The sequence below is a fragment of the Chelonoidis abingdonii genome, chromosome 6 (genome assembly GCF_003597395.2).
Source record: "Chelonoidis abingdonii isolate Lonesome George chromosome 6, CheloAbing_2.0, whole genome shotgun sequence".
NCBI lineage: Eukaryota > Metazoa > Chordata > Testudines > Testudinidae > Chelonoidis > Chelonoidis abingdonii.
In genome coordinates this window covers 6,847,699-6,863,080 of record NC_133774.1, presented here as the reverse complement: position 1 = coordinate 6,863,080, position 15,382 = coordinate 6,847,699, and the positions used below count along the sequence as shown (strand labels likewise).

The window sequence follows — 15,382 nt, the reverse complement described above, 5'->3', positions numbered from 1 at the left end:
GTATTTATCTCGTGTGTATTTATAGAGGGGAATCAGACCCCCTCTCAGTCTTCTTTTTGCTAGACTAAACAAGCCCTGGTCTTTGTCTTCTCTTGTCAGATAGGCCCTCCATTGTCCTGGTTTTCCTATTAGTCCTTCTCTGCACCTGTTCCAGTCTGAACTCGTCTTCCCAGACATCTCTGGTGGAGATCAATGTCTGTCATAGACTCCATTTGCCTCCTCGCATGCTGTCATTGTCCAGAATAGATCTGGTTGGCAAACAGTAATGATATTCCCTGGAAAGTTTGGAGAGAAGTGACACTCGTTTTTTTAGGTCTGTAATTTTCCAGGTTTTTCACTGAAATTACAATTTTCATTTTTGTTCAACTTGATCTGAATCAAAACAAAAAATGTTTGTTTGGGTTTTTTTCGGGGGGAAGGCGGGGGCTTGGTTTCCACTCCTTTCATTCCCTTTTTTTCCTCCAGAAAGAAGGCAAGGGAAAGGAAACTGAAACCCGAACATCTTTCATTTAGTTTTGAATAAAATTGAATCAAAACTATTTTTTTTCATTTTGATTAAAAATGTGATAATTCTGAACTCTACCTTGGTGGAGAGGAAGGACTGTCTAGTGGCTAGGGCATTACCACAGGGCTTGAGAAACCAGGGGCCAATTCCTTGCTCTACCACAGGCTTCCTGTGTGAACTTGGTCAAGTCACTTAGTCTCTCTGTGCCTCAGTTTCCAGTCTGTACTATGGTCACACTAGCACTGTCCTCCTGTTAGGAGTATTGTGAGTAAAATATACATTAAAGATTGAGAGGTGCTCAGATACTATGGTAATGGCAGCCAGGTAAGCATTTAGATAGACTAAAAAAAATGCTCAGAGATTTTCATATAATTTGAAAAGCCACTTTTAAATATAAACTTTTGACCATCTATAGTTATAACAGGACTAGCCAGAGGCACCTTAGCTTATTAGATCCTCTGGTTCATGGGGGCATCATCCTTGGACGGTATTTACTCTGCCAGATCTGTCATACTGGCCTAGTGTACCCACAGCAATCAGTCTTGGGAGCATGGGGTCTGACTTTTTCCCTGAGAGCTCCAGCTTTTATCAGCCAAAGTGCCTGTGTTTTCAAAGGTACCGAGGCCCTTCAGCTCCCATTGACTTCAGCGGGCACTGCAGGTGCTGTTTGAAAACTAGGCCGAAGCACAATATCAGTTTAATGTTCTCCATAGTTCTCCTGAAGAGGTGGGCGATGTGGACTGGTGGAAGGAGGTGAGATAATGAATGCAGTATTGTCTGGTGTCCTGCATCTGGCCTGCCTGGTTTTGCTCATGGCCAAAGTACGCAGAGCAATCCCCAAGAGCAGGAATCTTGGCCTGTGAATTGTGGTGGCCAAGAGGGTTGAGACCTTCCTTCCATTTCCAGTAACTCAGACACCAGGAGTGCCCTGAAAACCATTGTACCAATTCCCCCACAGTCATCGTCAAGGCACCAGGCAACCCAGTGCTGCCCCGAAAGCGCTGTGCAAAGGATTCTGGGATGTGCCCAATTCTGAATGAACAACTGGCACTGGAAAGGCTGGGAAGCCCAGCCATGATCTATGACAGTCTCACTGTGTGAATGCAAAGGAAAAACAGTAAAGCTGGGACTGCCGGTGGGCGAGCTAGGGTTGAGAATGACATGGGGTGACAAGGCCCTGACCCGGCCTCGAAGAAGCAGCGGGTCACAGGGTGAACTGGCTCTTCAAGAGACATGAGGGCTCAGCTGCACCTGTGCCAATTTGGGCCTGCCTCTCCCAGTGAAGGCAATGAGCGAAGTCATCTAATGAGGAGTCAAGTGCCCTGGAGCCAGGCCAGCCTGCTGGGGGATAAAAATTGGGGAAAGAGAGGGAGCTGGAGGCTAATGGTGGTTGGTGAGCCTGTGTCCCCTTCCTGGATGGAGCAGGAAGGGACATGCTGTTTAAGACCTAAGCTAAGGTGTGCTGTCTTGAAAGTGCGATGGCAAGGAGAAGACAAGATACCCAAGAACTAAGGGTAGACCTTTGGGGCTTAGTGGAGAGCTAAGTTGCCTTAGCATTTGTTTGCTGAACTCCTTGGGCCTGTGACAATCCACTGGCTCACACAAACCCTAACATCTCCTTGCAGCTGTATCTGAGGACAATGTCAGCAGTTATTGATTCAGTCAAGGGCCTTTTTACCTATCTCTCCCCTTGCTTCTCTTGTTATAGAAAAAAAAAAATCTCATTCCAAGCTGGCTTACGGAAAGCCAAGGAAACGCTGGACTTGGAAATCTTACCCCATGCATTTTGAAATATGTGTTTACACAACCGTAAATATATAAACAATGAGTCAATGGAGCTACTGCAAAACCAAATAGAAAAGTGGCTTAATTTTATCTGCACCCTTTAAACCCGCTGCTGACAAGATTATCATATTTGCATTAGCTAGATTTGTTTTGTGTTGGTGGGAGCGGAGAGAGCGTCAAACAGCAAACGCCTGGAATTCAAATGCTCTCAGGGCCTGAAAAGCACTGAATCCATCCAGTGTGGTGCTTGGTGGCCCTGACAGAAAAGAACACAAGCTCTTTTGCATATAAATAAGGCTTGAAACTGAACGAGTTCTGCAACTTAGTTGTGTAAATACCAATATAACAGCCAAATGCTTTGGCTGCCATGATATACAGTGTATGAAATATATCCCTGCACCACTTCTGTAATACAGAATACCCTTGGGTAGACATTTCCAACTCTAGGGCCTAGTCCACTATGGTGTTACTCCAATTTCACACTGATTATGTATCTCCATTAATGAAAACCCTATACAGCCATTCATAGCATCATAGCAATGGAGGGCTGGAAGGGACCTCAAGAGGTCATCAAGTCCAACCCTTTGTGCTGGGACAAGACCAAGTAAACCTGGACCATGCCATGAAAATATCCATTCATGAATAGCCAATTAATATTCATTTATGACAAGCATAGCTTTGGAAATGTTCCCACCCAGTAACGCAGCATTGCGTAACAGGGACAAAACTTGCTAGGAAGAAATGTAGAGGATGACTTTCACATCCAAGCCACCACATCCAGGAGATACTGCAGACCCAACATGTGTTATCGGTGCAGCTGGGCTGCTGTTATTAGGAAAAGAATGGGGATTCTGCTTCAGGGAGGATTTTGAAATTATAATATTTTATTTTCTTTCTGATTTGAAACAACCCCTCCCATCCCACCCACAAATTTTGAAACAGAAACCTGGAGAAAAATGGTTTTGAAAAACTGAAAGATTTCATTTTGATAAATTCTAAGCAAAATTCTACCAGGTGGGTTAATGGGGAGCTGGATCTTCAGGCTATAGGCAGCCCAGGGAACAGCTGTATCAATTTAGATGGCATAAATTGGCCCAGAGACTCAAAGGTGTTAACATGAATCTGAAGCTGTCCAACATTAAATAGTTTTAAACAAGATTTGGAGTTTGGGACACAAAGACCTCAGCCTGCTTAGTACTATGGCAAACACATCATTAAACAGCCTTTTAGCTTTTTCTTAAAGATACAGAAAAGAAGGGGAAACATGTAATGCATTTGAAATATAAAGCATTAAGTAAGACTTTCTTTTTAACGCCATCCCTTGTTCCCTTTCTCTTTAGCCAGAGAGGGTCTATAAAGGCAAAAACTCTTGTTTGACAGTCTGTTAGATGTTTGCATTGTTGTTGTAGCCGTGTTGGTCCCAGGATATTAGAGAGACAAGGTGGATGAGGTAATATCTTCTATTGGACCAACTTCTGTTGGTGAAAGAGACAAGTTTTTGAGCAGGGTTTTTGCTGCCCCAAGTGGCGGAAAAAAAAAAGCCATGATTGGTGGCAGCTCCACCATGCAGCTTTCTTCTTCGGCAGCAATTCGGTAGCAGGTCCTTCCCTCCAAATTGCCGCCGAAGAGCCCAACGTGCTGCCCCTTCCCCTTGGCTGCCCCAAGCACCTGCTTGCTGGGCTGGTGCCTGGAGCCGGCTCTGCTTTTGAGCTACACAGAGACCTGCTCAAAAGCATATCTCTTTCATCAACGGAAGTTGGTCCAATAAAAGAGATCACCTCCCCCACCTTGTCTGTCTCATCTCTTAGAGGATAATACCTGTCCTTTTTGGCAAAAAGGGGAAAAGTTAGTTGAGATAGGCTGGAGCTATGTTGTAACTGCTGCTGTTCAATCACGTTTCCAAGAAGACAAAACAAGACAAATGCATGCAAAAGGGAAAGGAAAAGAAGAGAACAGCAAAGATAGAAAATGCACCTTCTGTCTCTGGTGTTGGCTTTCATTTGCAACCTCACTACTGGAAAACACGGGCACACCACATGGTCTTATCAGCCACTCAGAGTCCTGGCAAACTTGTACCAGCAGCAGGCTTAGGACATTCCATTTAACTTCCTCTTCCTGGTCACAGGCTTACAGCAGGGTTGCAAAATCTACAGTCTTGACCAGCTAAGCCAGATTCTTATTAGCAAGAGGGCAAAAGGAGGCTAGGACAGAGAAGAAATAAGGAAAATGACACACGGGAAGTAAACCCACCACGGGCTTTCCCTGCAGAAGCAGCATCCCCAGTTTGAGAAACCTTGCAGTAGAGGCTCATGCATTTAGCTCCAGAGCTCCCAGGTTCAATCCCACCCACCGACAACTGAGGTCTGTCAGCGTTATACTAGCATGGTAGATAACTAGATAGCAGTGCTCTATCTTGACCCTTGTGGCCTTGGACTTACAGGCCACACCTTGATCACCCTGCTGTACAGAATTTGCTATTTTTCCTCCCTGCCCCCCAAGCTTTCTACTGTTTGTTCTATGCGAGTTTTGCGTCTCTCACCATCTGTATAATCGCATTAAAATATTTCCCCATATAGGACCAAATCCTCCGCTGATGTAAAGTGGTTTCCTTCCACTCACTTCAGCGGCGCTACGCTGACTTACTCCAGCTCAGGATCTGGCCCCACTGGGTTTATGCAAAGGAAAATTAAAGAATTGAGGGAAATAAACCTCAACAAAAAAAAAATCTTCACTGCAATTTTAAGTAAAGAAATCACATTTCCTATGCAAATAGAGAAGAGATCAGGAAAAGCGACTGAAATGCTAACTAGGCTTTGTGACATTCAGACTGATGATGTGTGCAAAGAGTATTACCCTTGAACCTCAGGGTGTCACCTGTTGTTCCCTGGGCCCCACAGACTGCATAGAGGGAATTTCTTCAGGCCAGCGACATCTGAAGCAAAGGGGAAGAAGCAACATGTCTATTCTGGGCAGCGGGAAGGCACTGAAATAGCATCCACTATGATATAGTGAAAGCGGAGTGTCTGTGTAACCTTTGGGTGGACTAGCGTTCACTTCATTTCCCATTTCCAGTGCCTTAAAAAAAAAAAACCCAACTCCCACAGAAAGTCATTGGAGACCCAGAGTTCAGTCTCTATGGATTTTCAGCAGGGACTGCACAGGGTCAGCCTCCCCACATTCACGTCCCAGAAGGAATTAAAGACATGATTTTAATTAAATAACTTTATAAAATCTTATGATAAAGAAACAAATAATCTAATTTTTACAACATGACATGACTATTTTATAATGCACAGACATTACCTTCACAGTTATAAACATAAATAAAGGAAACAAATTAAAATCTGAACAGTTCAATTTCCACAGAAATACAGTAAGAAGAAAAGGAGAGTTCCCAAAAGCTTAGATTTTGTCATCTTGGTTAGAGTCTTTGATCACCAAATCTATGCAGTCTGCTGAGTCTAAAACAACATCTTCCCTCCACTTGCTTGTAGGAATCTTCAGTTGAAATTCATGCAGACTCTTCCACTGCTGAAATCACTGCTAGCCAGCCAGTTAACTGATTAACCAACCACTCTTGCCCCAGGAAATATTTTGAAAATACCTGCCACCTGGACAAGCTGATCCCTTCCTAAAGGAAAAAGAAAATTGCTTTTCAGATATATTTGTAATGAGCCACTTCTGGCAGGGGTGCGATAGAGAGTGTCTCTGTCAGAAGCAGGGAGCCCACCCTAACTTTCACAGCACTTTGGTGGTGGAATTGTACCTAAGGTCTCCTGAGAACATGCAGGGAGCCTCCGTCAGAGTATGGCTGCTGGGTGGATGGTTATCACTTAGCTAGGTATTGCTATTGAAGATCAGCTTCCCAGAGGCAGGGTTCTTTGTGATTACAGCACTGGATTGCAGCTCTGGGGAGATGAGTGCTGTTCCTGTGTCTGCTGCATGACCGTGGGCAAGTCATGTTGTCTCTCTGTGCCTTAGTTTCCCCTCTCACCCTTTGTCTATTTATTTTGTAAAATCTTTGGGTCTTCTTACTATGTGTCTATGCCATGACTAGCACCACTGGGTGCTGGTCTCAGTTCAGACCTCTAAGCGTTGTCTTAATAAAATACCATGATAATAAATTCAGACATGATGTGTGAGACAGAAGGAACTAGACTGAATTATATTCTGTTAGCCTTACTTATTCCCACCTACTGCTGTGTAAGAATGTCTACATTGGTGCAAATTACATGTGGTGCATGAGTTAAAGCTTCTTATATGCTATTAAAGTCAATGGCCTAATCCAGATATAATATATTTAATAAAAAATATATGCTCTAGTTCAAAAGGAAATACTTTGGGGAAGTTCTATGGCACGTGCTATACAGGAGGTCAGACATGATAATCTAACAGTCCCTCCTGGCCTTGGAGTCTATACAAAAGGAGGGGTGAATGACACTGGTATGCAGTATAGCAGTAGCCATGTCGGTCCCAGGATATTCGAGAGACAAGGTGGGTGAGGGAATATCTTTTATTGGACCAACTTCTGTTGGTGAAAACAACGAGGAGTCCTTGTGGCACTTTAGAGACTGACAAATTTATTTGGGCATTATCATAAGCATAAGTCCCAATTCTGAACCTTAGCATCCAAAATGTGGGTGCCTGCATGAACCCTCCAAGCTTAATTACCAGCTTGGATCTGATAGCGCTGCCACCAGACAGGAATCAGTGCCTGCCTCACTCTGGTCTCCCCAAACCTTCCCTGGGGACCCCAAGACTCAGATGCCCTGAGTTCACACACAAAGGAATAACCCACTTCCGTTCTCCCTTTTACCTCCCCCCAGTTTCCCGCCCTGGGTATACTAGGGATTCCCTGCTTCATCCTTGAAAACAAACACCCAGAGAGATTAAGTGTCTTCTCCCTCACCCAGAGGCTATGCAAATTAAGCTTAGTCAATCTAACACAAAGGATTTCTCCCTTCCTTCATTCCTTAGCCTTAACAGATTAAAAACTCAAACAGGTCTTTATAAGAAGCTTTATATAAAAGAAAGAAAACTAAAAAGGTCTCTGTATCAAGTGACAATTCAGGATCATTGCTTAAAGAAACATGAATAACAGCTTATTACAAAAAGAATACAATTTACAACTTCCAGCAACTACACACATGTAATACAAAAAAAACAATATAGCCTATTGTTTCTACCTTTGTACTCACTTGGAAACAGAAGATTAGAACCTGGAGATAGAGATTTCACTCTCATAGCCGAGAGAGCACAGACAGAACAAAGAAACCACACCCAAAACTTCCCTCCTGAGCTTTGAAAAACCGTCCTGATTGGTCCTCTGGTCAAGTGTTTGTTCCCTTTGTTAAACCCTTTACAGGAAAAGAAACATTAACCCTTAGCTATCTGTTTATGACAGCATAAGCTTTCGTGGGCTAGAACCCCTTCATCGTTGCATGCAGTGGAAAATACAGGAGCAGGTATAAATACATGAAGGATGGGGTTGCTTTACCAAGTGTGAGGTCAGTCTTATTGAGTAAAAATCAATTAACAGCAGGATACCAAGGGAGGAAAAAAGACTTTTGAAGTGGTAAGAGAGTGGCCCATTACAGACAGTTGACGAGAAGGTGTGAGTAACAGTAGGGAGAAATTAGTATTGGGGAAATTAAGTTTAGGTTTTGTAATGACCCAACCACTCCCAGTCTTTATTCAGGCCTAATCTGGTGGTATGCAGTTTGCAAATTAATTCCAGTTCTGCGGCTTCACGTTGGAGTGTGTTATTGAGTGACCAGGGAGCCTGAAGTGTTCTCCTACTGGTTTTTGAATGTTTTGATTCCTGTTGTCAGATTTGTGTCCATTTATTCTTTTGCGTAGAGACTATCTGGTTTGGCCAATGTACATGGTAGAGAGAGAGACAAGCTTTTGAGCCACACAGAGCTCTTTTTCAGAGGTAAAAGATATTACCTCACCAACCTGGTCACATTAAGTGGATGTGAGTCTTGCTAAGTCTGGAAGGCATCTGCTGGAGTAATTTACATGTTGTGGGGGCTGCTGAGATTTAAACTCCCCCTGGACTTCCTTAGGTCCTGTTTCCATTAGCAAAACTTAATCTGGTGCAAATACACTGATGCACTGATGTCAAGAAGAGAAGAGAACCATGCATCTTATTCTGTTAAATTATGAGATTAGATCTTAGCAGTGCTGAATTTGTTTTACATAGGTGCCTCATACCCACATTGGGCTCATCACTGGTACACCTATTTCTCTAATGTAGGCAGCACACAAGACTCACCCCTGAATTTAGCCATTGATCCGTCTGCCTGTCTCAGTGCAGCCGGAACTGCAAGGTGCATGGCAGGGTTGGGTGAAACTGCACCAATGAAACGCTGTCCTTGTGGGGGTGACTGTTATAATGCTACAAACTGTAGCTGTTCTTTTTTCCTTCTTGGACTAGCCATCTACCCAGCATGTTCTGAAACTGGAGAGCCATCATATGATAGCCATGACCATAGGCCAGTCATTAGATTCAATAAGATCAGAAGGCTGACGTCTCCAAGATTAAACCAAAATGACATGAGTTGCTCTATAAAGGTGGGACTCAGAATTCTCCTCTGAGGCCAAACAATGGTTAGAAAAAAATGCCTTGATAGTTTGCCAATAAATTAGGCCAGACCTTAGCATCATTGGAGTGATGCCAGTTGACACCAGCTGAGGATCTAGTTTAAAGGTTTTGATCACTGGAGGAAAAGCCCAGTCCTGGGGTTAAACAAGCTTGGGCAAACCTTTCTCATGTTAAGTGCTCCCCAACATAAGCAACTGTTGCACAGTCTTACCCGTGATGGTACAAACTCCCTATTGCATTGTGAGATGATTTTGACCTTTATTCAATTTGTTATCTATAGGTTTCCCTTTGGTGTTCGTCACCGTAGTATCTGGGTTTACTGTGTGTGGTCAGCACCTGTGGAATTCATCATCCTAAGGCTGTTTCTTCTGTTTACTTCCTTCCTGTAGGTGGGAGCACACCTCCTGGCATCACTGCACCGGCTGTGCCTAGCATCCCGTCCCCAATCGGGGTGAATGGTTTCACTGGCCTCCCACCGCAGGCTAATGGGCAGCCCACCGCAGAAGCTGTGTTCGCTAATGGCATCCACCCTTACCCAGGTAAGCCAAACCATCCCGATTCTAAGACCCAGTTGGTTTCTGTCCTATTAAGACAGTCCAGTCCTGAGAACTTTATCTGATACGTGCTCTCTCTCTGAGCCACACTATCCTGCTCCAGTGTGTTTCTCTCTGCCATGGGAGCTACCTTGTAGCTGGACACTAAGGTCAGGAGATCTTACCTGGTGAGCCGGCCCCAAGCACATGTGTCCACCCTGCACATACATGCGGCCAGGTCAAGCTGAAAGCAACATGGTGCACGTGTGGTAGTTCTCCCAGATGCACCAAAAGGGGGCTTGTTCCTGGCTGATCTTGTAGGAGCTGTGCTGAGCCTAGCTCAGCTGAAGGTCATCAGCTACGTCTCTTACCACACCCACTTCTGGGTCTCCTCCCTGAATTCAGTTATGGGCAGAAGAGTGACTGTGGAAGGAGGACACTGTAGGAGTCTGTCTTGATGGGATGGGTTGTGATCAGCACTCAGCTAGCCTGCCCTGTCTATCTTGTGTTGCAACCCATGTGCTGTAGCAGTGGCCTGCACAAGGCCTTTCACTTGGTGGATCAGTGCCGTTCACTGATCCACCAGCAGTATCCCTGCTCAACTCACTTAACAGCCCTGGAGACAGAAATCCTTTATGTATCCACAGAGCAGGTCCAGCTCCACATCACAAATATGCCGCAACCCTGCACTGCAGAAACCGCCCCTAGGTTTGAGGCATTAGACCAGTTTCCATAGACATTCAGCATATGGCCTGTGTGCAATGGCTGGCACAAAGGGCGCCAGATGTGAGGTGGTGTTTTACTAGGCACATCCAAGCCAAGGATGCAGCAACATCTCACGAGGCCCACCTGTGCACTTAGATTTCTCTGAGGTGCGGTTAACTCGGCATAACCATCCATCCCTCTTCAAGCTGCATATTTCTTGCCATTTTATACACAATAAAAAAAAGATTTAAATAAATGTTACTAATTAGCGCTAAGCACCAGCTGGTATAGGAATGTTTTACCCTGCAGTGTGTGGTGATTAGTGTATCCCGTTAGAAAGTTGAACACTGAGTCAGTACTTCAACCAATGAGTTTGCCTCATGTGATGCAAAAAGCACTCCTTCAGTTTTGGCGATTCCCTTGGACTAGGTGAGCTTATCCTTGCAGGGAACTTTGCTGATGTGCTGGAGAGAGGAGAAGACTTAGGTGATATAAGCAGAGCTGAGCAAATAATCAGTTATTTCAGTTCGGTGGCTGAACTGAAAAATCCAAAAAATGTTTTTATTTGGGGTCAAATGAAAACATTTGGGGCTTCATTTTGTTCCTTTTTCTGGTTTTTCTATCACACACACACACACTCTTGTTGTTATTGTTTTTTGGCTTCTCAAATCTAGCTAAATTTCAAAACAAAATGTCATTTTGAAATAGTTTGGTGAGGTCATCTAGCTATCTAACTGCTCCTCTTAGCAGTGTATTTATGTAGTCCCGTCACTGTCATGTCTGGAGAGGTTGAAACCTTGCTGTACTCACGTACATGAAATCTGTCTGCCTCCAGATCTCATTCCCGACTCCAGTCTCAGCCCAAGCCCCAGGAAAGCTTCTAAAGATCTCCAAGCTCGGTTATGGTTTTGATGTAAGACTGGGTAAAAGTTGGTGGCATCTGTCCAATTTTGTGTAAGTTTGGGGGCTTATTCAAACCCTCAAACTGAAGCTCAAGGTATGTGAATCCAGGCAAAGGGAATGTTTGCACAAACACCTAAGATCTGAGGCAGTGCATGCCACTCACTTTTAGTTACGATTCCTAATAGTACTGGGTGAAATTCACCTTCGTTTAACTTCAATAATTGGACTAATGATTTGATTAGGCCTTTTGAGTTATTAATACTAAGGGGTCCAACCTACTACCATTCCCATGTTAGTCCAAGTGGACTAACAAGGAAGGTTTTCAAGATCAAGCCCTTGTGATCAACCTTGGTGGAACTGCTTCATGGTGGGTTTTTATTAATATTGTTTTATTCCCTGGTAATAATTCCTTTCAAATCAGAATCTTTACTGTTTGCCTAGCCCAGGCCTCTGGCTACTTAGAGAAATAGATTTCTGATATATTTTACCTGGGAAAACCCAGGGCTTACATTAAGGGAAGATAGTTTTCTGGAACTCAACCAAGTTTCACAGAATCCAAAGCTTAAAGCTAGATCTAGCCAGGAATTTTTCAACAAAACGTTTTGCATCAGAAAATGCATTTATCAAAACCGAAATGTTTCACAGAAACATATCAGTGTCCGTGAAACTTTCATTGGGAAGGATTTCTCAGCTCCAGGTTGGAATTTCTGGTCAAATGAGGAGACAGCGAGCAAGAAAGAGTTATTTTTTGTTTGTTTGTTTGTTTGTTTTTTGCTAAAATATTTCAAAAGGGTCTTGGTTTCGTTCCAATGAGGAAAGAAATCACATTCCAAAACCCGCACATTTTTCACGAAACTGACTTCTTGTTTTCCCACCAGCCCTATTTAAAAGATGAAAATATTTTCGACTGGAGATATTTTAGAAACCAAAATCGCTCCCAGGCTGGCCAATCCCACCTAGTGAGGAGCAACCTGCAAACAATATGATATGGAAAAACTTTGAACACTGTGCTCTGTGGATCTCTTTGCCATGGAAATTGCAGCATATTACCAATCAGCCTTTGCTTAACCCTGCTCTCATTGAAGTCAATCAGACGTTTCTCCAGAGATCTCAGTGGGTCAAATCCTAGCCTACTGTTTCAGTGCTTCTTGTCCCAGCTTGAGATGGGCCCAGAGAACAAGTCTGGATCCAAGCATTCCCAAAATAGGATTGATTTATTTTATTGTGTGTATCGCTTCCAACTTCCTCTCTGTACCTGTCTCAGGCTCTGTGCAATTTCTAAAACTTTAGTCATTGCCATGAAGTATTATTGAGGCCAAGAGCTTAGCAGGATTCAAAAGAGGATTAGACATTTATATGGATAATGAGAACATCTATGGTTATATTTGTCCCTGCCTGCAGGTATATGGGATCTTGGGGAGCAATTACCACACAGGTGGGGTGCAAAATAAACTTTATTAAGAAAATGCAAAAAACAGGGAAAATTAAATAGTGAGGGGTATGGGGTTTGTTAAGGTAGACAATTGGGGAGGGGTTTGCTTTTGAGCGAGAATTAAAGGTGGGGTTTCAAATATTGGGGAGCAATACAGTGGGTACTACATGTTGTAACGCAATTTAAACACTTAAGTATAGAATGTAAAGGTAGCTTAACAATTCTATGTAGTAAAGGGGATTTCTACCAGCAGCATATAGCCAACTAACATTTATGGGTAATGTGTTCACAGTATGGTAAATGTAAATATGTGAGGTGTGTTGGTAGAAGAGGAAAAAAAAGGCAATCAATGGGGTTTATGCAACACTATCGGTAATTAAATTGAGTTTGGGCAGCGGGAAAACAGACCTTAACCACATTATACAGAACACAGACAAAATGCTTATCTGAATATCTTAAACTGTAACCAAGACTACACACAATCAGCAATAACTAACACATTGCATTGAATTTTAAACCTATCCTACAAGACACGAATTACAAATCAATGCTGCTAAACCTAGACTTAACACAGCTATGCCAAATGAAATTACAACTTATGCTGACTAAGAACCTGATTCTAATTACGGTGCAGCATCTTAGCAGCAGTGGGGCTGCAGCTGCAGCCATGGGGGGGGATACAGTCCAGGAAGGTCAGCAGCTTAGCACACACAGCTTATTTAGCACATAAGCTGCGGAATTTAAGAGAGTGTAAGATCACTAACAAGTTTACTTGAGCTCTGTGTGCTGGATACAGAGCCAGCAACTAAATAATAATAAATAAGAGAGCCCACAAGGATCCTTACCGAGAAACGGTACAACCATAAGGCTAGGTACGTCTCATATCAGGAGATCTCTCATTCAGGCAGCAATCGTTCTTTCATGGGGCTGGTTTTTCAAAAAACGGTATCGCTCAATAAATAAACGAGAGCGAAAGAAAGGAGCCCCCAGAACCCCTGGCATATCAGAACCAAGGCTAGTCAATCGCAGGAACCTTTTGATCTTAGTTTGAAAAAATTCTCTTTTTAAAGGCAATACTCAGGCAATTTCTGCCAGACTTTTTTGGATAGCTCATCCTTCTGTCTACAGGAGGTCAAAGAGACAGGGACATAGCTGTAGTAACACAGAGACATGCGGGCAGAGTCCTGTGCAAGTAGTGAGCTCAAACAGCAGCGATGGCCTGGATTACTCATGGCCTCAGAATCTTAAAAACACAATAGGTCCTTGCAGCTCGCGACATTGCCGTACCAGCTATCACATGCCTTGACTCTCAGTATTAACAAGTGAATACCACCGAGACTAAATCCTTTGTAACAGCAAGTGATCCCGTACTAGCAACAATGGCCATCGCCTTTGGGAGAAGGGCAAGTGCCCACTGGTTAGAGATCAACTTAACAGACCAAGGGGGAGGCGCGCCACACAAAAAATAAGGGAGAAACAAACATGGAGGATGATGACCAGCTGAAGAAAACAAAATGGAATTATGGGGATAGCTCTGTAACAGGACAATATTAGACGATAATAAACATATGAAGGACTACAAACCCAATGCTAGAGAACCAGCTGCATAGTTAGCAATAACTTCAGTGTCATATTTCAGTTTATCTAGTCATTGTCCATTTAAGGATAATCTCCACCCTCCTATTGAGATATCTATATTGAGCATTGGTGTTTTCCTTAATGGTTCCATATACAACAATTTGAATAAAATTTAAAACAGCGATGTACCACCGTCTACACCCATCAGATTGCACCAGGAAAACAAATATAACACTTCGCCTGAGAAAAGGTACTTCACAACCAAACACTCCTTTCCTTCCCAAGGCGCCTCCGTGCTCACCGCGCTCCCGCGCCGGCCGGCGCGGCGCCGCGGTCGCGCCCGCACCGGCGGCGCGACGTGGCGCCGCTCGGCCCGGCGGTCTGTCGTGGTGCGGCGCGTCGGTGGCGCCGTCCGCTTTCAGCCTGGCCTCTGTTTACAGTACAGGGAGTCTGGCATAAATGTCCACAATATCTATATCTATGTATTTAATTATTAGCAGCGTATAATTAGCACTACGTGTTACCTCGGGCAATTCAGCCTCATTACTCTTGCTATAATGCTGACAATTCTCATTTTGGTTTATACCATTGTAAAGCCATCTTGTGCAATTGACCACTGCCTTCCTCTGCATGAATAGCTTGAAACAGTCAGAACACCCCGTACTTAATACAATATGTCTGGATGTCAGATATCAACGTAAATTCCTTTAGTCCATTGAACCTATCTACTATGCCCCAGACGACCCTTCTCGATCTATTTGTGACAACCCAGTACCATGGGGTATTCAGGCGTCTGGCTAAGGCAAAATAATTGGTCACGTGATGAGTATTTTCGTTCCTAGTGCCAGGAGCAGGGGGCACAGAGTATGCAGGAAGCCCCTCTTAACACCAATTAACGTGCAAACAGGCTGATTAGATACCTGCAGACCAATCAGGCTAGGCTATATCTAGGGCACCGGGTTTAACGAAGGAGCTCACCAGTTCCAGGCAAGGATGAATCCCAAGAGAGGAAGTGCGTTGAGACGGAGCAAAGAGGCATCAAGGGACGGAGAGTGAAGGGTGTGCTGCTGTGAGGCACTTATATGGAGTTACAAGTGTTATCAGACACCGAGGAGTAAGATCCTTGGTAGGATAAAGAAGGTTTTGGAAGAGGCCATGGAAGTAGCTCCAGGAGTTGTAGCTGTCATGCAGCTGTAGCCAGTGAGGCACATAGACACGCAACCACAAACCCTGGGCTGAACCTCGGAGTAGAGGCTGGGCCCAGTTCCCACGCAAACTTCCCAACTCTCTGAACAGGACACAGGGAGATTTTCTGATTCCGACTGTGGAAAGAT

At 43.9% G+C, this 15,382-nt stretch overlaps 1 protein-coding gene across 11 annotated transcripts in view; it reads left to right on the top strand.

Moving 5' to 3' along the window:
• CELF4 (CUGBP Elav-like family member 4) overlaps positions 1 to 15,382 on the top strand; it is an 866,187-nt gene that overhangs the window by 751,727 nt on the left and 99,078 nt on the right. For all 11 annotated transcript variants that reach the window (XR_012656054.1, XR_012656052.1, XR_012656051.1 and 8 more), the window contains exon 8: positions 9,287 to 9,436. Coding sequence is in view for 2 of the 11 variants with exons in the window: in XM_032779828.2 (XP_032635719.1) it covers positions 9,287 to 9,436 (150 nt within the window). In the remaining 9 variants the exon portion in view is untranslated. The remainder of the gene's footprint in view (positions 1 to 9,286; positions 9,437 to 15,382) is intronic.